Below are 27,448 nucleotides of genomic sequence, written 5' to 3' on the forward strand. Positions count from 1 at the left end.
AGTAGAAGAAGATTTCAAAAAACAAGTCACATTCTTTGGGCTTCATGTCTTTGTCCGTAAGAGCAATGTCGTTGTGTATGAGTTAAGTACACTGCCACCAACTGAAACAAATGCCGTTTTGGCCGGAGGAATCTGCGTACAGGACTGAATAAACCCACACAATCTTTAATGATCACACGACTCTAGATCCATCTTATGATTCCGTGTAGTGTTGCCCTCTATGTCAGAGAACCCCTTACAATCAACTGCTTTTTTGTCGTAGAAGTAATTTTCCTTTTGACTACATTATCATAGAAATCTTTCTCACTTACAAGGTTGCGAATTACTTGAGCTGTCGGTATTATGTCTTATGAAGTTATATTTTCTTATTAAAGTAAGTATATTGTAGGGTGGAGACAACCCTCATTGTATTTTTACAACAATTTCTATCTTCTGGCACAATTACAAAATATTATTTTGATACTGTACATGTTTAATTGTAATTTCCTTGTTTTACTACCCACAAATGTTTCGGAGAAGTTTCTCCATCTTCAGTGAGTTTTATTTACTATCTGTTGAAAAATACATGAAAAATTTACGCAATAAGATATTTAGCAGCTTCTTGAGAGTATAGTATTTACATTACTTTATGTATTGACAGACATATTAAGATGAAGAATAATATCGGATTACTACGTACTGTGATTGACAGTTCTATCTGGTATTTGCAGCAGAGCTACAATTTTTGCCTTTCAATACATCATCTGCCACTAATAAGCCTTTATCATTGTATTGTTGCATAATTTCTCACAAATAAATTTTTGATTTTTAATTATTTGACGTAACATAATATTCTCGTTTTGTTTCCTTCCTATAATACTACTGTCGTTATATTAAGCTGCTTTGTAGGCAAAGATTCCCTATTTCATTCTTTCACTAGTATCTTTTAGTTTACAACTCCATTTTTCGCTAAATGTGTTGAAGTCTATACTGACTGTGAAAAGGCTTTATGAAATGGTGGGTGGGGAGTAGAGCAGACTAAGTATTTTTACTCGCTTTTTGCGGATCTCGCATTTTCATGCTACTACAGGGTGTATGAGTGGAGCTTCCTCATATACACTGTTCCACTGCTTATAAGGTGTTCGCTTGTTCCACCATCTTGTTCTAGGCGGGACTTTTACTGTAGGGGTATCACTGTATGTTAATTTGTTTGTTTGTGTGTGTCTACGTTTTCTGATAATTCCTTTAAAGCTGACAACAGTTTTCCATTGCATAGTGCTTTGCCTTCAAAGATGGCTTTCTGTAAATGGCAATTCTTTTCTTTGTATATTGTTCAAGAAATGATAAACAAACCCACTGATGATCGAGATACTTTTTCGAGCCATATAACGAGTAATTAAACAAGAAAAATTGTATTTGCAGAACCACATATCCTTCCCACATATTAAAAAACAAAAGCGTCCAAGCTTGAACCAAAAAGTGAATATATATTTAACACCAAAAATTAATGATAATCGTATATGGCCTTAAGAGCTCTAGCAAAATGATACCACACCTAGAGGTAGGTGAATTTCTAAGGAAACTTTGGAGAGCATAGTTCAGTGGTACCCGTCGGTGTAAAGAGAACATAAATTTTCCTGCATTTGGATTCGAGACGACAGAAATATCTCATGTTTCATACAGAGAGAGCCTGAAAGTTGCGTACATATAATCAGCATATCATTTGTGTATTGTCCTACATAGTGTGATTTAATTGATAGTTTTATGATTTGATGTCACACCTATATAATTTGATGCCGTGTTGGACTCTTCATCTGTTATATTAATAAATGAATGTTATTATTATGGCCGTTACAGCAGTCTGGGTATCGTCCCATTGAAATTAACTATAAGATGGGAAGTTCGGCTCACATAGAAGACGTGTGATATAAACGACTGATGCCTGATGGTAGTTAACTGTTTGCTTTATAAGATAAATTTTTGTGGGCTAACAGGAAATATACTGATGATCAGAAACTTTATGACCACCTGCTTAATAGCTTGTTTGTTGTCCTTGTAACGAAATACATCACTGATTCTGCGTATCACAGATCCGATAGTTTGTTGGTAGGTTTATGGAGGTACATGGATTACATGTCTTCGCACAGGTCATGTAATTCGCTTAAATAACGGGCCGCTGACATGCGTACGTAGTTCGCGACGCCCGATAGCAACCCAGATAAGTTTCGTAGGATTTACATCATTCGAATTTGGTCGCTGAAACACCAACGTGAGTTCACTGTAATGATCCCCAAACCAGTGTTGCACGGTTCTGTCTCCAAGACACGGGCAATTGTACTACTGAAAAATGATATCGCCGTCGGGGAAGACATCAAGCGTCAGTGTGCCTCCGACTACTACCACAGGTCCCATGCAATGGCAGGAAACTGTCTCCCATAGAATAATTCTGTTCCCACCAGCCTGCGTCCCTGGAATCTTTCGAGCCACCGTTCGCCTAGATGACGACGCTTGTGGAGACGGCCATCGAAGTAGTGTACAAAAATATGATTCACTCGAAGTGTCGACATGTTGCTTTGACCGACAGTCGAATACCGATAGTTCCGTGCTCACTGCAATCGTAATGGACGATGTGAACACGTAGGGGTAGTCTGCTGTGGAGCTCCATGTTCTACAATGTACGATGAACGGTAGGCTCCGAAGCACTTGTGAGGGCACAAGTATTGCGCTCTTTCGGCAGAGGTGCCACCGGTCACCGTCTATCTTTCTTGGCGGAACAGACAAGCCTCCGAACCCCACGTTCTCTGAAGAGTCGTGGACGTACGTGTCTGCTCCGCTTACATGGTTTAGTTACGCGTCATGAGCCCGCAACGCGATCATGCGGCATCCATCATGGCGGTGGGCAGTATTCTTAACGTTTTGGTTGTGCAGTGTATTATGGATGTTACATTCACAGGATGAACAAGTTCCTCTTATGACGCCTTAGAATAGCAATAAATTTTAGAAATACTTTTATAGTTTGCTCAAGTGATAGTGCATGTGTTACAACCGCAGTGCGGTGTTGGAGGTTGTGTGTTGTGTGATGGTTGGTAGCCCTGCAGGGTGCTTCCCGAGTCCCCGCGCTGGCTGCTGGCGAGAGGTCGCTTCGAGGAGGCGGAGACCATCCTAAAGAAGATCGCGCGCGTCAACGGCAAGTCGCTGCCGGCCAACTACATGGTGCAGCTCAAGGTGGGTCTCTCGTCTCACGCATACAGAACAATAAGCACAGAAATGGCAGCCAACAACTGATAATCGTCACTCATATGTTGGTCAAATGCTCTTATGATGCCAGGTGCCAAAATCTTACAGTCACATTCTAACTAGAAGGAAACCAAGAATTATTTTACTGTGTATCCCTCCCAATGAATGATACATAAATATTTCCTTCATTGCAAAGGATGTTTTACTTCTTTTGTCCAAAAGATACAAAACATATAAGCGTTAGGCCTCTTCATACCAATATTGTCAGTCTTTTTGCACGTGAATTATTTTTTATTTTGTTTTGATGTTCGTCTCATATTTCTACTACCGAATACAAAACAGTACTGTCCCCTCTTCAGCTACGCGTGAGTTCAAGTGCCTAGCACGCCATACTTATTTTCATTGAGTGTACTAATAGCAATGCACTGGCATGTGCCTGCCCGTGCCGATGTTGTGGCTAAAACTGTGTAGCAGTAAACGTGAGAAGCTGCACGATCTGAAAATTCTGCCACTCTTATTTCTTATGAACGTCCAAACTCGGCGAAATGCTTTGCACTTGAACAATGCCTCTGTTCGAGTATATTGTTTGTCGCTCAACGTTGCTGCCTAATGTGTAAATTAATATTACGCTTCTGTAAAGCACAAAATTACGGTCCTTCTGCGTGACAACACATTAAAACTGACTCTTACATCCCTTGTTTTTAATAATAAATATTACTCAAGTTTCTGGCAACCGTACGAGCAAAACCGGCTTGTTTCACCAAATATGCAGGGGACTACTGCTTTGAGCCGTGTGCCCAATTCACCCTGCACAATGCGTCCTATCCATAGAGGGAACTACATTTAACGGTTCTTCTACAATAAAGGATGTCATTCGCCGGCCGCGGTGGTCTAGTAGTTCTGGCGCTGCAGTCCGGAACCGCGGGACTGCTACGGTCGCAGGTTCGAATCCTGCCTCGGGCATGGGTGTGTGTGATGTCCTTAGGTTAGTTAGGTTTAAGTAGTTCTAAGTTCTAGGGGACTTATGACCTAAGATGTTGAGTCCCATAGTGCTCAGAGCCATTTAAAGGATGTCATTCAGATTAAACACAGTTTATTGTTTCACTTGTGCCACGTTTAGCAGCTTTCATGTCTCATGCCAACACCACTCATCCTACTTAACGAAATAAGTCAGTTTCTTTCATGTAGTACAATTTATCAATACATGAATTACTTATTTATTTCACCAAAATTCTTCTGATCTTTCTCCGTTAAATAGGTTTTATAGGTGGTCGCGCGTAAACTAATTAATACGCTTTGAGCTACTAATGGTTATCAAATACATATCACTCCACCACATTCAAACAGCTCATAACTCACGATTCTTCACAAAGTTATTTATTATGATTATTCAGTCATCTTTTTCTGGGTCATCAGTATTCTGACTGCTTTGATGCTCGCCGCCACGATTTCTTCAATGACTATCATGACTCAAATTATAGAAAATACCTAATGAGGTGCCGTAGTGGCCAGCAAATTGGGCTCTCATTTGGGAGGAGGACGGTTCAAATCCACATCAGGCCGTCCTGATTCAGATTTTCCGTCATTTCCCAGAATCGCTTAAGGTTAATGCCGAATGGTTCCTTTGAAACGCCACAATCGATTTCCTTCCCCATCCTTTCTTAATCTAAGCTTGTGCCCCGTCTATAATAACTTTGCTGTCGAGAGGACGTTAAACACTAATCTTCCTTCATTTAAATCATAATCCTTACCACGTTTTACTTTCCAAAATTATCTTTTTGTCCGTGATCCCAGGACATAGCCCGACCGCCATCCTTGACCACTAGTCAGGGATTCCCCCGCTGTTGTTGTGTAACTTTCAGGAGCTTCTGGAACATCCACAATGTCGATGACACTGAAAATGAGCTGCTAGTATCGATCTTTAGTAACAGCATCAATGATGATGCCCCTATACATCTACATGGATACTCTGCAAATCACATTTATGTGCCTGGCAGAGGGTTCATCGAACCACCTTCACAATCCTCTATTATTCCAATCTCGTATAATGCACGGAAAGAACGAAAAACAATATCTATCCGTACGCCCTCTGATTTCCCTTATTTTATCGTGGTGATCGTTTCTCCCTATGTAGGTCGGTGTCAACGAAATATTTTTGCATTCAGAGGAGAAAGTTAGTGACTGCAATTTCGTGAGAAGGATCCGGCGCAGCGAAAAACTCTATTCTTTTGATAATGTTCAGCCCAAATTCTGTATCATTTCAGTGACACTCTCTCTCATATTTCGCGATAATACAAAACGTTCTGCCGTTCTTCGAACTGTTTCGATGTACTCCGTCAGACCTATCTGGTCTATCATGTCGGAACGAATGACGCCTGCCGCTTGGGTTCTGAGGCCATCCTTGGTTCCTTCCGGCGGCTGGCTGATTTGGTGAAGACAACCAGCATCGCACGCGGAGTGCAAGCTGAGCTTAATATCTGCAGCATAGTGCCCAGAGTCGATCGCGGTCCTCTGGTTTGGAGCCGTGTGGAGGGTCTAAACCAGAGGCTCAGACGACTCTGCGACTATAATGGTTGCAAATTCATCGACCTCCGTTATTGGGTGGAGAACTGTAGGGCCCCCCTAGACAGGTCAGGCGTGCACTACACACCGGAAGCAGCTACTAGGGTAGCAGAGTACGTGTGGCGTGCACACGGGCGTTTTTTAGGTTAGAGGGACCCCCCCCCCCCTTGGGCGAAACGATAAAATACCTGACGGCTTACCAGAGAGGACATTATCATCGTTGATAAAGAACGTCCGTCCTCAGAGACCAAAAACAGGAAAAGTTAACGTAATATTGGTAAACTGCAGGAGTATCCAGGGCAACGTTCCTGAATTAGTATCTCTTATTGAAGGAAATAGTGCGCATATAGTATTAGGAACGGAAAGTTGGTTAAAACCGGAAGTGAACAGTAACGAAATCCTAGACACAGAATGGAATATATACCGCAAGGATAGGATAAACGCCAATGGTGGAGGAGTATTTATAGCAGTAAAGAATTCAATAATATCCAGTGAAGTTATTAGCGAATGCGAATGTGAAATAATCTGGGTTAAGCTAAGTATCAAAGGTGGGTCAGATATGATAGTCGGATGCTTCTATAGACCACCTGCATCAGCAACCGTAGTAGTTGAGCGCCTCAGAGAGAACCTGCAGAACGTCGTGAAGAAGTTTCGTGATCATACTATTGTAATAGGGGGAGACTTCAATCTACCAGGTATAGAATGGGATAGTCACACAATCAGGACTGGAGCCAGGGACAGAGACTCTTGTGACATTATCCTGACTGCCTTGTCCGAGAATTACTTCGAGCAGATAGTTAGAGAACCAACTCGTGAAGCTAACGTTTTAGACCTCATAGCAACAAATAGACCGGAACTTTTCGACTCAGTGAATGTAGAAGAGGGTATCAGTGATCATAAGTCAGTGGTTGCATCAATGACTACAAGTGTAATAAGAAATGCCAAGAAAGGAAGGAAAATATATTTGCTTAACAAGAGTGATAGAGCACAAATCGCAGAATATCTGAGTGACCACCATCAAACGTTCATTTCTGAGGAAGAGGATGTGGAACAAAAATGGAAAAAATTCAGAAACATCGTCCAGTACGCCTTAGATAAGTTCGTACCGACTAAGGTCCAAAGCGAGGGGAAAGATCCACCGTGGTATAACAATCATGTACGAAAGGTACTACGGAAACAAAGAAAGCTTCATCATAGGTTTAAGAGTAGTCGAATCATAGCTGATAAGGAAAAGCTGAACGAAGCGAAAAAGAGCGTAAAGAGAGCAATGAGAGAAGCATTCAACGAATTCGAACATAAAACATTGGCAAACAATCTAAACAAGAACCCTAAAAAGTTTTGGTCATATGTAAAATCGGTAAGCGGATCTAAATCCCCTATTCAGTCACTCGTTGACCACAATGGCACCGAAACAGAGGACGACCGAAGAAAGGCAGAAATACTGAATTCAGTGTTCCGAAACTGTTTCACTGCGGAAAATCGTAACACGGTCCCTGACTTCAGCCGTCGCACGGACGCCAAAATGGAAAATATTGAAATAAACGATATCGGAATTGAAAAACAACTGCTATCACTTAGTAGCGGAAAAGCATCCGGACCAGACGAGATACCCTTAAGATTCTACAGTGATTATGCTAAAGAACTTGCCCCCTTTCTATCAGCAATTTATCGTAGATCGCTGGAAAAACGTAAAGTACCTAGCGACTGGAAGAAAGAGCAGGTCGTTCCATTTTCAAGAAGGGTCATAAATCAGATGCGAATAATTATAGGCCTATTTCGCTTACGTCAATCTGTTGTAGAATAATGGAACATGTTTTGTGTTCTCGTATTATGACGTTCTTAGATAATACAAATCTCCTTCATCATAACCAACATGGATTCCGCAAACAGAGATCATGTGAAACTCAGCTCGCCCTATTTGCCCAAGAAATTCACAGTGCCGTAGACACTGGCGAGCAGATTGATGCCGTATTCCTGGACTTCAGGAAGGCATTTGATACGGTTCCGCACTTACGTTTAGTGAAAAAAATACGAGCTTACGGAATATCGGACCAGGTTTGTGATTGGATTCAGGATTTCCTAGAAGAAAGAACACAACATGTCATTCTTAACGGTTCAAAATCTGCAGATGTAGAGGTAATTTCGGGAGTACCGCAAGGAAGCGTGATAGGACCTTTATTGTTTACAATATACATAAATGACTTAGTTGACAACATCGGTAGCTCCGTGAGGCTATTTGCAGATGACACGGTTGTCTACAAGAAAGTAGCAACATCAGAAGACTCGTACGTACTCCAGGAAGACCTGCAGAGGATTAATGCATGGTGCGACAGCTGGCAGCTTTCCCTAAACGTAGATAAATGTAATATAATGCGCATACATAGGGGCAGAAATCCATTCCAGTACGATTATGCCATAGGTGGTAAATCATTGGAAGCGGTAACGACCGTAAAATACTTAGGAGTTACTATCCGGAGCGATCTGAAGTGGAATGATCACATAAAACAAATAGTGGGAAAAGCAGGCGCCAGGTTGAGATTCATAGGAAGAATTCTAAGAAAATGTGTCTCATCGACGAAAGAAGTAGCTTACAAAACGCTTGTTCGTCCGATTCTTGAGTATTGCTCATCAGTATGGGACCCTTACCAGGTTGGATTAATAGAAGAGATAGACATGATCCAGCGAAAACCAGCGCGATTCGTCATGGGGACATTTAGTCAGCGCGAGAGCGTTACGGAGATGCTGAACAAGCTCCAGTGGCGGACACTTCAAGAAAGGCGTTACGCAATACGGAGAGGTTTATTATCGAAATTACGAGAGAGCACATTCCGGGAAGAGATGGGCAACATATTACTACCGCCCACATATATCTCGCGTAATGATCACAACGAAAAGATCCTAGAAATTAGAGCAAATACGGAGACTTACAAGCAGTCGTTCTTCCCACGCAGAATTCGTGAATGGAACAGGGAAGGGGGGATCAGATAGTGGTACAATAAGTACCCTCCGCAACACACCGTAGGGTGGCTCGCGGAGTATAGATGTAGATGTAGATGTAGATGTACAACGCACTGCACGATATTCTGTAATGACACCACGGTCAGAAAGGTATTGGAAGTTGTCCCCTTCTAAACACGACGCAGTGGCGACTGACGGACAGGCTGCAATATGCCATCACCTGGCCCACTGGCATTAAAGGGAATATGAAAACGTTGTTCCAGTGACTGCAAGCGTAGCTACCTCTTTCAGAATCCCCCGCAACAGGTATCCAAAGGGTTCAAGTCCGACGATCTCATCTATCGGCTGGGGTAGATGACGTCGAGATACCTTCTCAAGAAAATGCGTAAGTGACCTGGAAATGAGGAAGTTTAGTTGCATATTTTCCAACAGAGGAGGCACGTTTAACAGTCAGAAGCCCAGATAAGACTCGCCTCTAAGGCATTGTAAAAGGATAACTGGTCCCTCGAGGTGGTCGACAATAATATCAGACCACACAACGAAACTGAAGCGGTGCTGATGTCTTTTTCCGTCATACGATGTTCTCTGTAGTCTGCAGATGGGTGTTGTGAAGCCTGAAGATATCGCTGCCATAGGACCCACGAGATATATAAGTGTATCATTGTGGTCTGTACAACGACGAAGACGGGGTTGTCAGCAAAAAAATTATGAATTACCTATAAGAAGGCTATTTATTGACAAATGCTCAGACAGATTCAGAAAATTTCGTTCTTGTGAAATACAACTAACTTTTAATTAACTCAAGGTAATAACTGCTATCGACAGGGCATAAAAAAGTGATCCTATATTTTTAGATTTTCAGAATGCTTCCGATACTGTTCCTCACAAGCGAATCTAATCAAACGGGGTGGTTATGGGGCATCGCCTCAGTTGTGCGATTGGATTCGTGATTTCCTGTCTAAAAGGTCACGGTTTCTAGTTACGAAAATTGGTCGACTAAAATAGGAGTAATATCTGGCTGGCATTCCCCAAGGAAGTGTAATAACCCATCTGCTCTACATCTGATCTTCATAAACGGCATAGGAGACAATCTGAGCCGCTCTCTTAGACTGTTTGCAGATGATGCTGCCACTAACTGCCTTGAAAAGTCATCAGATGATCAAAGTTAATTGTAAAATGATTTGTGTAAGACATCTGTAGGGTGGGAAAAGAGGTAATTGAAATAGTGAAAAGTGTGATGTCATCCACAAGAGTACTAACGGGAATCCGAAATATTTCTGTTACACGATAGATCAGACGAATCTAAAGGCTGTAAATTCAAATAAATACTTATGGACTGCAGTTACGAACACCTTAAATTTTAACCATCACGTACACAACGTTTGCAGAAAGCAAAGCAAAGACTACGATTTATTGGCATAAAACTTAGAGAGTGCAACAGGCCTGCTAAAGAGTGCTTACACCACGCTTGTCCGACCTCTCGTGAAATATTGATGTGCTGTGTACAAGCCGCGGCCGCGCGGGATTAGCTGAGCGGTCTACGGCGCTGCTGTTATGGACTGTGCGGCTGGTCCCGGCGGAGGTTCGAGTCCTCCCTCGGGCATGGGTGTGTGTGTTTGTCCGTAGGATAATTTAGGTGAAGTAGTGTGTAAGCTTAGGGACTAATGACCTTACAGTTAAGTCCCACAACATTCAACACACATTTGAACATTTTTTGAACATACAATAGCGTCGGATGGGACTAACGGAAGACATCGGAAAAGATCAAAAAAGGGCAGCTTACTTTGTATTATTGCGAAATGTGCGAGGGTGTATCACGGACGTGATATATTAGTTGGAGTACCGATTATTAAAACCAAGTCGTTTTTCGTTGCGGCAGGGCCTTCTCGTGAAATTTATATCACTAACTTTCTCCTCCGATGGCGAAAATATATTGTTGGAGCCAACATACATAGGGAGGCAAGATCATCATAATGAAACAAGAGAAATCGGACGTCGCACTAAAAGATTTACGTGCTCGTTTTTCCCGCGCGCTGTTGGAAACTGAAATGATAGAGAAATAGCTTGAATGTTGTTCGATGTACCCTCTGCCAAGCACTTAATCGTGAAGTGCAGAGCTATAATACAACTGAAATGGTGATGACACCGTCGCCGCGTAGGAAAATCTGTGGGTGATAAAGCCTACATGTGTTGTAAGTGTTGTAGATAGTGGTAATTGTCGTGTAGATTGTTCCGCACAGTCGTCTGGCTTACCCAGTGCTGGCGGGCCAACAAACGACGAAATACTGTTGCATACAAATCATTCCATGTAGGCTTTCACGGCCGGCGTTTTTATCAGTAAACTCTTCCGGGCTAAGTTGCCGTGGACGATCTGTAGAACTTCTTCTCCCTGACGTTTCGTTCTCAACTACGGAGAACATCTTCCGAGGTGAGTCGACGACTGGCTGCTAGGAGCTGGGGCTGCCGCTTATATAGAGATCGTAGGGGGCGCCACCACACGTCACGTGGCGTCGATGTGCAGCTATCTCTGGCTATCGTCTGTTCTCTCGATTGCAGGCAATCGATTGTCACGTGATTGATGCAACGTCGACCGCCATATCTTATCCAATTTTAATCCTTCTTCTTTACGATTAAAATGTATTGATGTTTGTGGATTTCAATTGCCTCTCTATACATACGTGTATAATAGTGCGACGTCCTCGCTAGCACGCTTGTTTCACCAAATTTTATTTCGTGATCTCCATCCTTAAAAACATGTTCCGCTACTGCCGATTTGTCGATATGTCCCAAGCGACAGTTTCCTTTGTGCTCCGTCAACCGTGTATTGATGCTTCTTTTTGTAGTTCCTATGTAAACCCTGCCACAACTACACGGAATTTTATATACCCCTGGGGTGGCTAGGGGGTGACGAGCATCTTTTGTTGATCTTAGGCATTCACTAATTTTCTTAGTAGGTCTAAAAATGGTCTCTACCTGAAACTTGGCTAGTACTTTTCCAATGCGATCCGTGATATTATTGATGAACGGAAGAAATAGTTTTCCAGCTGATGGTTGTTGCTGTCTCCTAGTTTTAGGCATTTTTCTATTTGGGTGAAGTGCTCGGTTAATCTCGTTTTTCGTATAACCATTTTTCTCTAATGCCATTCGTAAATGATTTAGTTCTTCTTGTAAGTAGCATGGTTCACAAATATTATTGGCCCCATCCACTAGTGATTTTATGACCCCCCTCTTTTGCCTAGGGTGGTGGTTTGAGTTCGTATGTAGGTAGCGATCAGTATGTGTACCTTTCCTGTAGACCTTATGGCCTAAGGTCCCATCTGCCCGTTAGATAACTGATACATCCAAGAAGTTAAGTTGTCCATTCTTCTCCTTCTCCATAGTAAATTTAATCTTTGGGTTGATGCTATTTAAGTGTACCAGAAAATCATTCAAGTCTTCTTCCTCATGATTCCATATTACAAAGGTATCATCCACATACCGATACCACTTCGAGGGGCTTTTTTTGGCCGACTGCAGTGCTTGATGTTCAAAATATTCTATGAATAAATTTGTAATTGCGGGACTTAGGGGGCTTCCCATGGCTACCCCATCGATCTGCTCATAAAATTCACCATTGTACTGAAAATAGGTTGAGGATAGACAGTGTTGGAACAAGGCTATTATATCAGTAGGGAACATATCGGCTATATGGGAGAGAGCTTCATCAACTGGAACCATCGTGAACAAAGACACTATATCAAAACTGACACGTATGTCATTAGGACCGACAGTAATTTCCCTCAATTTCTCAATGAAGTGTAGAGAGTTTTTAATATGACTCTCAGTTTTGCCTATGTAAGGTTGTAACAAAGAGGCAAGGTGTCTGGCTAGTTCTTGGGTAGGAGCTCCAATTGCGCTGACTATGTATGTTGCATGTTGCATACGGTTTATGATGCGGTTGTTGAGAACGGGCCCTCTTATCCCAATACAGTCAAGCAGCCGTAATGCAGTCGGCTAAACTAAGAGCCACCATAAAGTTGCGTTCCATTCTAAAGTTTTTTCGAAGGCCTGAGGCTTCTCAAGAAATAGAGGGACGACACCACCTAACAGATCCCTCGATAGCGTATGGTACACGGTGAGCATGGAAACTCACGAATTTTTATATCTGCCATGCCTGTTTACAACGGGCGTTTAGGACACTGTCGAAATGCCTTGGCTGGGCGACCTAAATATCTCTTGCATCCCTGTACCTACCGTTGTTAGAGGCACCAAACAGTTCGATCCAGGTAGGAAGTTTTTTCATCTCTATGGCATAGTCTACACGCCAGTACGAGCAATTCTTGGGACTAGCTTTGTCCCCGGTATATGCTTCGATATGTTTGTTCCCCAACAGCTACACGTGGCTTCCAAGACCTAAATATCCACTGCAAGATTTAATTTTAAATGACCAAACTGCCTGCATGCTCTTAACTCCAGGAAATAGTATTCGAAGAAGAGCCAGCGTAAAGATACTGCGGGCATTAACAACGTACATGCTCCCGTAAGTGCCTACTCATGTCGATAGCCTCTTGTCGTTTCACAAAAATGGTGTTTTGGGCATAAAATCAACTTTAAACTGTAGCCTTGAATATGAAAAATAGTGCGAGAGTAACCTGTCCTCTCTCACGAAAAACGCAAAAATAATGCATTACGGCAAGGTAATTAAACCATGCCTCTATGGAAGTGAATGCCAAGCACTGAATTATTTCGTACAAATGTTACAGAGGTGGCTCATGCCATAAGCCTCAGGTGGAAAAAATAAACAAAAACGGCTTGAAACGAAGAAGAAGTGATGAAGTCTATGATAATACGGTTTAAATAAAAGAAACACTTAGCAAAAGAACATAGGTTTTGGACATTCGAGAGGACAAATGACAAAACGGACCATCACGTATTTCTAGAAAAATAGATCAACAATAATTTCCGAGAAGTTAGCTAAAACGTAGAAACAGACAAAATGAGAGAATGGAAAGCTGCTGAAAGAGATTAATACAGAAGGAAAGTGTTAAATTTAGAGGGATTCGAAGGCAGCAGCAGTAGAAAAGTGTGAAGCGGCCTGAAGAAAGGAAAAAGCTAGCAAAAAAGTCTGAACACGTGTATGTAACTCACATCCATCTACGGAATTACGTCCGTCCGTTCTTTCTTGTATTCCTGAAGTTGCAGCTGAGTATTAGCACACCAGCTCTGTATAACTACCCAAGTCCGCATTTAGGGTCAATGTCTGTCGGGCCGTTGCGCCGGATTATTGCTGCTACCACACCGCAGCACAGCGGTTGCACGGCGGGAAGTTGTCTGCTAGAGAAATTTCTCAGCTCCACCAACAGCTGTATCCTGTAGCATTACCACAACCCAACGAAACTCTAGTCACTGCAAGCCTTTAGAGTACTGGGTCCTGTTCGCTCGAGTTAAGTTCTTCGCTAAACGCTTCAACATTTGAAAACTTATCTACGGACATACAATAATATAATAACATGGGTCACAATGAAATTGTTTCCAACGCAGTGACGTTCCTTGTTCAATAATTTAGTTTTTCAGTATTCACAGCATGCGGAACAAATTTATGTAACATAAAGAACACAAATCTATAACATTAATAATGAGCATTTTTCAACTTACATTATCGTTATTAGCATGGCTCTGATTTATATGCACTATGAAGTACAAATAGCTGCAAGCAACTATGCACTGAAGATCTGTTTAATATGCTCTAAAAGCTTTAAAATACTCATAAGAAATAAAACATTATTTTAACTCCGATACATTTATTAATGTTGATGTAGTTGTTGTGGTCTTCAGTCCAGAGACTGGTTTGATGCAGCTCTCCATGCTACTCTATCCCATGCAAGCTTCTTCATCTCCCAGCACCTACTTCAACCTACATCCTTTTGAATATGATTAGTGTATTCATCTCTTGGTCTCCCTCTACGATTTTTACCCTCCACGCTGCCCTCCAATACTAAACTGGTGATCACTTAATGCCTCAGAACATGTCCTACCAACCGATCCCTTCTTCAAGTCAAGTTGTGCCACAAATTTCTCTTCTCCCCAGTTCTATTCAATACCTCCTCACTAGTTATGTGATCTACCCATCTAATCTTCTGCACTCTTCGGTAGCACCACATTTGGAAAGCTTCTATTCTCTAAACTATTTATCGTCCACGTTTCACTTCCATACCTGGCTACACTCCATACAAATACTTTCCGAAACGACTTCCTGACACACAAATCTATACTCGATGTTAAAAAATTTCTCTTCTTCAGAAACGCTTTCATTTTCATTGTCAATCTACATTTTATATCCTCTCTACTTTATATCCTCTCTACTTCGAACATCATCAGTTATTTAGCTAACCAAATAGCAAAAATTCTTTTACTACTTTAAGGGTTTATTAATGTTAATAAAGTAATCAAATTATTCTTAAACTTAATCATTAACGAAATTAATGTTTTTTTACTCTCTCTATCAATTTATTTCATTATTAGTTGTTTTTATGGCAATAACCTGTTAAATGTTTTTCATAGTTTGTCGGAAGAAACGATTTTCTTCTGTCACATAATGTTTTTATATGAAGAGGAAGATCATCCATCATCACACGAAATTACAGGACATTAGCAAACACAGGCTATGCAATTTACGGAACAAGCATTAAGTTGTTTTTTATGTTGTTCTTGTAACACTTTAATCATAATGCGAAGAAACATTAAACCTTAACTCCTGTGTTCAGTTTTCTCCACTTTCTTATGAAGACACTTTGGTATTTCTCCTCATCCGTTCTTCTTCCAAACATATGACTGTGGCTGTGAGTTCACTAAAATAGGTCTCCATTATTATTAATTTATTCGAAGACTCTTGTCATTCAGTTTTGTGCCTCACGTCGAGTACCTCTTTCACATCTTTTAAATGATCACTTCAGTCGATGTTCCCTGTCTTGTGAGGATGTGATTTGGGGTAAAGACGTATCTTCCGAATCATGTCCGCAAGTAACTCCGCTCTTGATGGCGCCTTCAGGAACACTTTCCTCACTGAGGAAATTAAGGCATTTAACTTCCAAAAATTGTCCTCGAATTTCCTCTGCACGCAGAAGAAGGGCATTTGCTGAACAAGCTGTACTAATTGCCTTAGGATAAAACATCAGAAAATCTTTAGCAGCGTTAATCATGCGCACTGGTGCGTCTCTGTCGCCAAGAGTTTTTCCTCATTTTCTTTGGCAGGCTACGAAACAAGTAATGTATCACGAAAATCGTAGCAATTGTTGAATGGTTTGTTTCTTCCAAAACTCTGGAGACTTTGAGATGGTGTATTACTGGCTCATATTCCGCTCTTTTTCCCACGACGACTTTGGCAATAAACCTCCACCACGAATCGGTTGTTTTATCTATAGGTAACAGAAAGTCTGAGTCGGCGGTATCGTCTCTTATTTGTTTTTATTACGTGAAAATAATTACCGTATAGAAAATTAGGAAAGATCGTGGGTGTAATTTGGGGTCTCACTTCTTTGGGGGCGGGGAAACAAGTTCATTAATTGCATAATAAATATGTTTCTTTATTGTAAACTAAAATAAATGAAACTACAGGCGATACTTAAATTTCAATTTGCTTTTCAAACTACTTCTTAACACATTTGAAAGTTTTAAATAATTGACAAATTTTTATAAAGCCGAAAATATTGGAGGAGGTGGGGACGGGGGGGGGGGGGGTGGCAGTATCTCTTTAATCTTGATTCATCAGGAACGTTCGGAATTCTGTTCTAAGTTATTCAAACGGATTTTGCCAAAGGCTAATACTTTGCACTTATCTTTTCGAAGTTATCATCGCCAACATTTCAACTTCTGCTTGAAGAAGAAGCTTCTGGTAAGTTAGTTTGTGTCTTGGTGACATTTTTATTGAAATTATTTTTGTAAGCAACTGTTGTGTAACCTGGATAGTTTTTGTCGCAGGTCTCCTATAACAAGTAATGCCAGTTTATTTCAGTTAAATAAAAACGACATTTATGTATACGAAGATTGCATTGACTTGTAAATATTCGAAAAATACGAAAATAAAATTTACTTCTTTTTCACACACTTGTAACAGTACTACTTTATAATTCCGGCTGTTGTTAGAGTAGAATTTCCATCAATCCAGTGTCGAAGCTCTTCTCCTGCTTCTCTCTATTTTTGCAGCTCAGACTTAATAAATTACGAGTAACAGCACGTTTGTTACAAATATAAAAGTTAACTGAACAATGAAACTTTACGCTTCATGGAAATGTTGTCGTTAAGGCAGACGACTTTTTTTTGTAATTTTGTACAAACCGGACCGAGTTTTATGATACGATGTCCATACCGAGCTTTAAAGATTTGCCGTGTAATTAGTGAACGCTATTTAATTAGTTTTAAGCTGCTGAACGGCGTATTTTTTATATCCATATCAGAAACCATCTTCAGTTTAAGAATTTAGAAACACGATCTGTAACAGTCTATCTACACAGACAGAGCAATAAAAGAGAAATCTGCCCGCGTCTTACTCTCTCGTTCTTAGTGTGTCCTCATGAAATATTTAGATTTCAAGAAACATTGCTGGAAAGATAAAATATATGTAGAAAATGTACAAATTAGTTAAATAGGTAATAACCTCTCATATATGCATTTACTTGCACTGTCATTCAGATATGCGAAGTCCGGGTTCTAGTGACGACTGCGTCAGTGACTGCTGAAGTGTTCCCTGAACGGTGGGACATTATTAGGGATTCAATGGACTTCCTCTTACAACAGGAATTGTCAAAACTAATCGGACACATATTAACATTAACTGGTCTCTTAGGAGCGTGCCCTGCATACTGCCATCTGCTCTTTGGTGTCTACCTTCACAAATCAGTGTAACAGAATGAGATCTGTAAACGCAAGTAAGCACAATTCTGCTTTATTCACTGTAAGTTGCGTGGAACGTAAGGGCTTATTGTAAGAAAGAAGGGAAATTGTGGCTTGGTTGCTTACAGAAAGACACTCAGCCTTCATATTTACTTTCTCTTTGCTTAGTTGTCCTTTCATTAGTGTGTAGACGCAGGGTCTTTGGTTATTGTTACTGCCTTATCACTTTCGTTTTTTGCTGTATATACGTGTAGGACGCAAATATTGAAGCCACAATTTGAACCCACGTCTGTATCTGAGGTGGGAACGAGCGATCTTCCGTCTGCGAGACTATGATCCTAACCTGATTAATTTTCAGATGGTCAGAGTGTCCGATATGATAGTCATACGTTGCACATGATAACATTGGGAATGCTATTACTGAACATTCTCAAAAATTTACAGCAATCTGTAAGAAAACGCCGTTGATAACTGGTTATCTAAGTCATTGGAAAGCGTTCAAATGGTTCAAATGGCTCTAAGCACTATGGGACTTAACATCTGAGGTCAACAGTCCCCTAGGCTTAGAACTGCTTAAACCTAACTAACCTAAGGACATCACACACATCCACGCCCGAGGCAGGATACGAACCTGTGACCGTAGTAGCACCGCGGTTCCGGACTGAACCGCCTAGAACCGCTCGGCCACGACGGCAGGCTTTGGAAACCTTAGGCACGATGGGAACGATTGATGCTTACATCGTCAGTATCAAGAAAAGTAGGGAAATGGAATATGTATGGGGAGATCAAAATGTTTCCGTTCGAAGGCCGTGCAGTCCGAACCGGTACGCAGATCAGACAAGATCGCGAAGGGCATCGCAGTAATCATCCCACCGCCGCGCCAAGTTACAGATGCCGATTGGTAAATCATTGTGTTCTGCTACATGAAGAAGTCCTTAAGTGCCTGCTGCTCATCCTCGTCCGACAGGAATCGTTGACTCTTAAAGACCTATTTTAAGAAACCAAAGTTGTGATAATCGCATGGCATACTCTAACGTCTCTTACTTTAGTTCGCGTAATCAGTACTGTGGTGTGGATGCTCGAGTTTATCCCACCTTAGTTGGCGTAACTTCTGAGTTACAACATTTGCAATATGGAGAACTGCCTTATCATGAAGGAGCAATACTAATAGTCGATGGTTTCGGCAGTCATTCTGCCCCATAGACACTCTTCATTCTCAGCACATTGGTCCTGTTTGGAGTCATTTGGTAATAACCTCGTCATAGTTCACGATTGCGCACTCACCGCACACACGTCGGAAATGTCTTCAATGCCACACTAACCCCTGACTATATGTCAGTGTTCGAATAACCACATCAGAACTCTACTACGTTGCATTTACGCTGCAGCAACGCCCTCAAACGTAAACTTTTGCGTCACCCCTTATAACTGTACGATACACAGATGGTTTCAGAAACTTCGGTGATTAATGAATAAATTTCAAATGAAGAGATAGAGACCGTATATAAGGATATTGAAATGGTAATGCATACGTATGGACCGATGAAACTGTAATGGTCACGGGCGATTGAATTGCAGTTGTATGGGAAAGGATGGAAGGAAAGGTTACAGTAGAATATGGGCTTGGGACAAGGAATATGAGAGGAGAAAGACTAATTGAGTTCTGCAACAAATTTCAGCAACTAATAGCGAATAGTGTGTTCAAGAATCACAACAGAAGGGGTATACATGGAAAAGACCAGATGATATGGGAAGATTTCAGTTAGATTACATCATGGTCAGATAGAGATTCGGAAATCAGATACTGGATTATAAGGCGTACACATGATTCAAATCACAATGTAGTAGTGATGAAGAGTAGGCTGAAGTTTAAGAGATTAGTCAGACAGAATCATTACGCAAAGAAATATTAAGGAATGATGAGGTACGCTTTAAGTTCTCTAAGGATAAGGAATAGCTCAATAGGCAGAAAGTTGAATAGGAATGGACATGTCTAAGAATGGCAATCGCTGAAGTTGGAAAAAAAATATAGGTACAAAGAAGGTAACTGCGAAGAAACCATGGGTAACAGAAGAAATATTTCACTTGACCGATGAAAGAAGAAAGTGCAAAAATGTTTAGTGAAATTCAGGAAAACAGAAATGCTGGTTGCTGAGGAATGAAATAAATAAGATGTACAGGGAAGCTAAGACGAAACTATTGCATGAAAAATGATAAGAAATGGAAAAACAAATGACTGTCGGAAGGACTGATTCAGCATATAGAAAGTCAAAACAACCGTACGGGAAATTAAATGCAAAGGGTGGTAACATTAACAGTGCAACAGGAATTCCACTGTTGAATGCAGATGAGAGAGCGGATACGTGGCGAGTATACATTGAAGGCCTCTAATTAGAGGAAAGACATGTCTGATGCGATAGAAGAAAAAATAGGGGTTGATTTACAAAAGATAGGGGATTCAGAATTAGAATCAGAATTTAAGAGAGAAAAAATGGATGAATGCCATCAGAATTTCTAAAATCATTGGGGAAAGTGGCAACAGAAGTATTATCCACGTTGGAGTGTAGAATGTATGAGTCTGGCAACATAATTCCGAAAACTCCAAGAGCCGACAAGTGCGAGAATGATCGCACCGTCAGCTTAACAGCTCATACAACGAAGTTGTTTACTAGAATAATTTACACAAGAATGGACAAGAAAATTGGGGATAAGATAGATGACGATCAGTTTGGCTTTAGGAGAGGTGAAAGCACAAGAGAGGCAATTGTGACGTTGCAGTTGTCAGTGTAAGCAAGAGTAAAGAAAAATCAATCACATTCGTAGGATTTGTTGACCTGGGAAATGCGTTAGGCAATGTAAAATTATGCAAGATGTTCGAAATTCTGAAAAAAATGGGAAAAGGTATACAATATGTTCAAGAGCCAAGAGTGAATAATAAGAGTGGACAACCAAGAACGAAGTGCTCGGGTTAAGAAGGGTGTAAGACAGCGATGTAGTCTTTCGTCCATAGTGATCAATGTGTACTTTGAAGAAGGAATGATTGAAATAAAAGAAAGGTTCAGAACTGGAATTAAAATTCAAGATGAAAGGATAGAAATGATACGCTTCGCTCATGAAATTGTGAACATGAAGAAGAATTACATTATCTGCTGAATGTAATGAACATTCTAATTAGTACTTAATATGGACTGAGAGTAAATCGAAGAAAGACGAAACTACTGAGTGGTAGCAGAAATGAGAACAGCGAGAAACTTAACATGTGGATGGATGGTCACGAAGTAGATGAAGTTAAAGAATTCTGCTACGTGCTCAGCAAGGTATTCAAAGACAGTGCTAAGAGGAAATCAAAAGCACAGTAGCAATGACAAATAGGGCATTCCTGGCCTAGAAAAGTCTACTATTATCAAACATAAGCCTTAATTTGAGGATGAAATTTCTGATAATGTACTTTTAGAGCACATCACTGTATGGTCGTGAACCATGGACTGTGCCAATACAGGTACAGAAGAGAATCGGAGCATTCGAGATGTGGTGCAAGAGACGAACGTCGAAAATTAGGCGGTCTGATAAGGTAAGTAATGAGGAGATTCTGCGCAGAATCGGAGAGGAAATTAATATTTGGAAAACACTGGCAAGGAGAAGGGGCAGAATGATAGGACACCTGTTAAGACATCAGGGAATAGCTTCCATGCTACTATAGGGGAGTGTAGAGGGTAGAAACTCTTGAGGACGACAGATATTGAAATACATCCAGCCAATAATTGAGGACGTAGGCTGCAAGTGCTACTCTGAGATGGAGAGGTTGGCACAAGAGAGGAATTCGTGGCGGGCCGCATCAAACCAGTTAGAACACTGATGATGTAAAGAAATATCAGTTGTTTTCTCTTTAATATTGATCGACTGAGAATAATTCCTCCTCAAATGGCGGCAGGAAAATCCCTCTCAGCTCTATACCAGCTGGAAGGAACAAGAAAAGCTTCGTGTAACAAGTTGGTGCAGGAGACTCCCGTATAGTTGAATTGCAACGGGCCAAAGGTAAGACCTGATTCAAAGTTCCACTTTTATAAGCGTAAATCTGTATAAATAAGGAAACAGTTTTAGAACATTTTAATGAAACATCTTTAAAACTTTATGCAGAACTTTAATTGTTGTAGATGTGCTGATCTTCGTCCAAGGGTAATTTGATGCAGCTCTCGGTGCTACTATAACCTGTTGAAGAATCTTCATCTCCGAATAACGACTGCAAACCAATATCTTTCTAAAGCTGCTTAGCGCATTTATCTATTGGTCTCCCGCTATAAGTTTAACCACCCACACTTTCCTACAGTACTAAATTGGCGATCCGATGTTCCAGAATTTGCCCTGTCAGCCGATCCCTACTTTCAGTCAGTTTCTGCCACAGATGTCTTGTCATTCCAGCTATATTCAGTACTTCCTCATTAGATACGTGGTCTGCTCGTCTAATCTTCAGCATTTCTGTGTGCACCACATTTCAAAAGCTGTTATTCTCTCATTATTGAAATTGTTTATTGTCCACATTTCAATTCCATACGTGGCTACACTCCATGCACATACTTTCAGAAAAGACTTCTTGACACTTAAATCTGTATTCCATGTTACAAACTTCTCTTCTTCAAGAACACTTTATTGGCCATAGCCAGTCTACATATTGCATCCCCTCTAATTCGGTCAGCATAAGATATTTTCGCGCCCAAATAGCAAAACCTATCCACTACTTTACGAGCCTCATTTCCTAATCTACTTCCTTCAGCATCACCTGATTTCATTCGACTATGTTCGATTACCCTCGTTCTGTTTTCTTGATGCAGATCTTACACTCCTTTCAATACTCTGTCCATTCCGTTCAACTGCTCTTTCAAATCCTTTGCTGTCACAGCGAGAATTAGAATAACTTCGGTAAAACATCGAAGATTTTATTTCTTCTCTGGACAGTAATTCCTTCTCAAAATTTTTCTTTGGTTTCCTTGACTGCTTTCTCAATATACAGTTTTAAAACATCAGGGATATGCTGCGAACACGTCTCACACCCTTCTCAACGACTCCTCTTTCACGCTCCCCAATTCTTATAACTGCTCTCTGTTTTCTATACAATCCGTTAATAGACTTTCACTCCCTGTATTTTACTCCTGGTACCTTCAGAATTTCAAAGAGGGTATTCAAGTCAACATTTTCAAGAGCGTTCTCTATGTCTAGAAATACTATAAATGTAGTTTTGCCTTTGCTTATCCTATCTTCTAAGACATTTCTCAGGGTCAGTATTGCCTCGCGGTTCCTAAGTTTCTCCGAAATTCCATTCTTCTGTAACGAATTCGTGTTATTCCCTCATGTCTTAATAGATGATCTGTCATCCTGTACCTTCTCTTTATCTGTGTTTTCCACATATTCCTTTCTCTCAGATTCTGCGCTGAACCTCCTCGTTCCTTACCCTACCAGTCAACCTAATTCCCAACATTCGTGTGTAGCACCACATCTCAAATGCTTCGACTCTCTTGTGTTCCGGTTTTCCCACAGTCCATGATTCACTGTACTCCAGACACACACTCTCAGAAAGTTCTTCCTCAAATTACGGCCGATATTTGATGTTAGTAGACTTCTCTTCGCCAGGAATGCCCTTTTTCCCCGTTGTAGTCTGCCTTTGTTGTCCTCCTTGCTCCGCCCGTCATTTGTTATGTTACTGCCCAGGTAGCAGAATTCCTTAATTTTATCTACTTAGTGACCATCAATCGTTATGTTAGGTTTAGTGCTGTTCTCATTTCTACTACCTCTCATTACCTTCGTCTTACACCCTTTTTAATACGAGCACTTAGTTCTTGGTCGTCCACTCTTATTATTCCATCTTGGCAGTTTTACATATTGTATATGACCCATCTCTCCCTATAGCGTACCCCCACTTTTTTTCAGAATTTCGAACGTCTTGCATAATTTTACATTGTCGAACGCTTTTCCCAGATCGACAGATCATATTGGTCTTGATTCCATTATTAACAGCAACGTTAGAATAGCCTCTCTCGTGTTTTTATATTTCCTAAAGCCAAACTGATCGTCATCTAGTACACCCTCAATTTTCTTTTCCATTCTTCTGTATATTATTCCCGTAAGAAACTTGTATGCATGAGCTTGTAAGCTGATTGTGCGATAATTCTCGCACTTGTCAGCTCTTGCCGTCTTCGGAATTATGTGGATGATGCTTCTCCTAAAGTCAGAAGGTATGCCGCCAGACTCATATATTCTACACACTAACGTTAATAGTCGTTTTGTTGCCACCTCCCCCCAATGATTTCAGAAAATCTGATGGAATGTTATGTATCCCATCTGCCTTATTTGATCTTAAGTCCTCCAAAGATCTTTTAAATTCTGATTCTAACACTGGATATCCTGTCTCTTCTAAATCGACTCTTGTTTCTTCTTCTGTCACATCAGACAAATCTTCCCCCTCATAGAGGCATTCAATGTATTCTTTCCAACAATCCTCTCTCCCCTCTGCACTTAACAGTGGAATTCCCGTTCACTCTTAATGTCATCACCTTGCTTTTAATGTCATCGCAATTTGTTTTGAATATCCTGCATGCTGACTCTGTCCTTCCAACAATCATTTCTTTTTCGATGTCTTCACAGTTTTCCTGCAGCCACATTTCGTCTTTGCTTCCCGGCAATTCCTATTTATTTTATTCCTCAGTGACTTGTATTTCTGTATTCCTGAGTTTCCCGGAAAATTTTTATACTTCCTCCTTTCATCGATCAATTGAAGTATTTCTTCTGTTACCCATGGATTCTTCGCAGATACCCTCTTTGTACCAATGTCTTGTTTCCCAACTTCTTTCTAGAGATGTCCATTCGTTTTCAACTATACTGCCTCCTGAGTTATTCCTTACTGCTGTATCTATAGCCTTAGAGAACTTCAACTGTATTTCGTCATTCCATAGTATTTCCATATCCCACTTCTTTGCGTATTGATTCTTCCTAACTAATGTCTTAAACTTCAGCCTTATCTTCGTCACTACTATATTGTGATCTGAGTCTATATATGCTACTGGGTACGTCTTACAATCCGGTATCTGATTTAGGATTCTCTGTCTGGCCATGATTTAAGGCAACTGAAATCTTCCCGTATCAGCCTGCCGTTTGGAAGTATACCTCCTCCTCTTTTGATTCTTGGGCAGAGCATTCGTTATTAGTAGCTGAAACTTGTTACAGAAGTCAATTAGTCTTTCTCCTCTCTCATTCCTTGTCCAGAGCCCATGTTCTCCTGTAACGTTTCTTCTATTCCTTCCTCTACAACTGCATTCCAGTCCCACATGACTATTAGATTTTGATCCCTTTTGACATACTGTATTACCCTCTCAATGTCCTCATACGCTTTCTCTATCTCTTTCTCTATGTCTATCTTGAGCTTGCGACGTTGGCACGTATACCTGAACTATCGTTGACGGTGTTGGTTTGCTGTCGATTCTGATAAGAACAAACCTGTCACTGAACTGTTCACAGTAACGTACTCTCTGCCCAACCCTCCTAATCACAACGAATCCTACTCCTGTCACACCATTCTTTGCTGCTGTTGATATTACCCTATACTCATCTGATCAGAAATCCTTGTTTTCTTTCCATTTCACTTCACTGACCCCTACTATATCTATATTGAGCCTTTGTATTTCTCTTTGCAGATTTTCTAGTTTCCCTACCACGTTCAAGCTTCTGACATTCCTCGCTCCAACTCGTAGAACGTTATCCTTTCGTTGGTTATTCAACTTTTATCTCATGGTAACCTCCCCTTTGGCAGTCCCCTCCCGGAGATCCGAATGGGGGCTATTATGGAATCTTTTGGCAATGGAAAGATCATCATAACACATCAATTACAGGCCACATGTCTTGTGAATACACGTTACGTGTCTTTAATTTAGTGGTTTCTATTACCTTCTGCATCCTCATGACGTTGTTCATTGCTGATTCTTCCGCCTTTAGGGGCACTGACCCACCCCTATGACAAGAGAGTATCCTGAACCTCTGTCAGCTCCTCCACCCTCTTTGACAAGGGTGACTTCTTATGCTGGAAATCTTCGGCCGCCAATGCTCATTATTAATCAAAATTTAAGCACCGGCGGAATTCGAACCGGGGTTCGAAAACGTTTCGATTATCCAAAGACACTACCCCTAGACCACGGGTAACAAATCGAGGAAATGCTAGTGATGACTAAATTGTGCTGTGTGCAAAAGTCTACCTGGTGGCATCCTGTTTTATTCCTTTAATCCAGTCCACATTCACTTTTGCTTCCCTTCCTTTTCTTGCTGTGGAATTCCAGTCCGCCACAAGAATTAAGTTTTCGTCTCCCCTACCTATCTGAATAATTTCTTTTATGTCATCAAAAATTGCTTCAATTTCTTCCATCATCTGCGTAACTAGCTGGCATATAAACTTGTACTGCCGTTGTATGTGTGGGATTCGTTTCTGTCTTGGCTGCGATAATGCATTCACTCTGCTGTTCAAACAGCTTACTTGCATTGCTATTTTCTTGTTCTTTATTAACCCCGTTACGCCATGTGACTTGATAAAACCTTGTATTAACCTGACAAGAACTGGTGTTCCTCCTGCCATCGAAATTCACTAATTCAGACTATGTCTAATACAACCCATATATTTCCTTTTTTTTTTAATTTCCTATCTGCCTGCCGGATTAAGGGAACTAAATTCCACACTCCGATCTGTAGAGCGCCAGTTTTGCTTTTGCTGATGACAACATCCTCCTGAGTAGTCCCCAAGTGAGAACCACTATCATCTAACCATACAGTAGAGGAACATCCCTCAGTAAAGATAATAGCTACCGTTTCCGTTTTTTCTAAGTCGTTCGCAATACCAGCACAGCAAGGCTGTGCCGCCTACGGCACGGCTGTCTGTATCGCTGATGCACGCAAACCCTACCCCCCCCCCCTCCCCGGCCCACGTCTGACGTTGTGGTCCACGGTTCGTGGGTGGACAGCTTAGATATGTAGAACTAAAAATATTTACAGACGCTGCACAGAACACAACCACATATCTCACAACAACAAAAACTGTAGAAACTGCGGAAACTTCTTATGATTGTCTCTAAAGTCACTCACTAGGCTGAAACCCCAATCAGGAAACACCATGTGCTTATGGGTACACTTCCCTTTCCTAATAATAATAATCTACGTCTACGTGACTACTCTGCAATTGCCACCGAATTTTCAGCAGAGAGTTTATCGAACCACTTTCACGCTATTTGCCGGTGGTTGTGGCTGAGCGGTTCTAGGCGCTTCAGTCTGAAACCGCGCGACCGCTACGGTCGCAGGTTCGAATCCTGCCTCGGGTATGGATGTGTGCGATGTCCTTAGATTAGTTAGGTTTAAGTAGTTCTAAGTTCTAGGGGACTGATGACCTCATATATTAAGTCCCATAGTGCTGAAAGCCATTTGAACCATTTCACGCTATTTCTCTCCGCTCTAGAACAGCGTGCGGAAAAGTGAACACGAACTCTAGTTTGCTTTTTGTTACGATGTTCATTTCCCCCTTTTTCTGAGGGCGTTAAGAAAATATTTCCGGATCCGGGGGAGAAATTTGGAAATTGAAATCTGATGAAAAGTTGTTGCCACAACGAAAACCGCCTTTGTTTTAATGACTCATTTATTCTATCCGTGACACCGTCTCCACTATTTCACAAAAGGAGACGCCATTATGAGCACGTTTTATATGTCCTCCGTCAATCCTATGACGTATATGCACAATATCAAAGAAACATTCACAGTGGGTTAGAGCAGAATCACCCTAGCAGAAGTTATACTTCGTGCTTCGCAGAACCGGATCAGCTTC

At 41.1% G+C, this 27,448-nt stretch overlaps 1 protein-coding gene across 1 annotated transcript in view; it reads left to right on the plus strand.

Moving 5' to 3' along the window:
* Nucleotides 1–27,448, plus strand: part of LOC126176203 (beta-alanine transporter-like) — a 503,717-nt gene that overhangs the window by 335,604 nt on the left and 140,665 nt on the right. The window contains exon 7 of the mRNA XM_049923347.1: nucleotides 3,078–3,204. Coding sequence (XP_049779304.1) covers nucleotides 3,078–3,204 — 127 coding nt within the window. The remainder of the gene's footprint in view (nucleotides 1–3,077; nucleotides 3,205–27,448) is intronic.

The sequence above is a fragment of the Schistocerca cancellata genome, chromosome 3 (genome assembly GCF_023864275.1).
Source record: "Schistocerca cancellata isolate TAMUIC-IGC-003103 chromosome 3, iqSchCanc2.1, whole genome shotgun sequence".
NCBI lineage: Eukaryota > Metazoa > Arthropoda > Insecta > Orthoptera > Acrididae > Schistocerca > Schistocerca cancellata.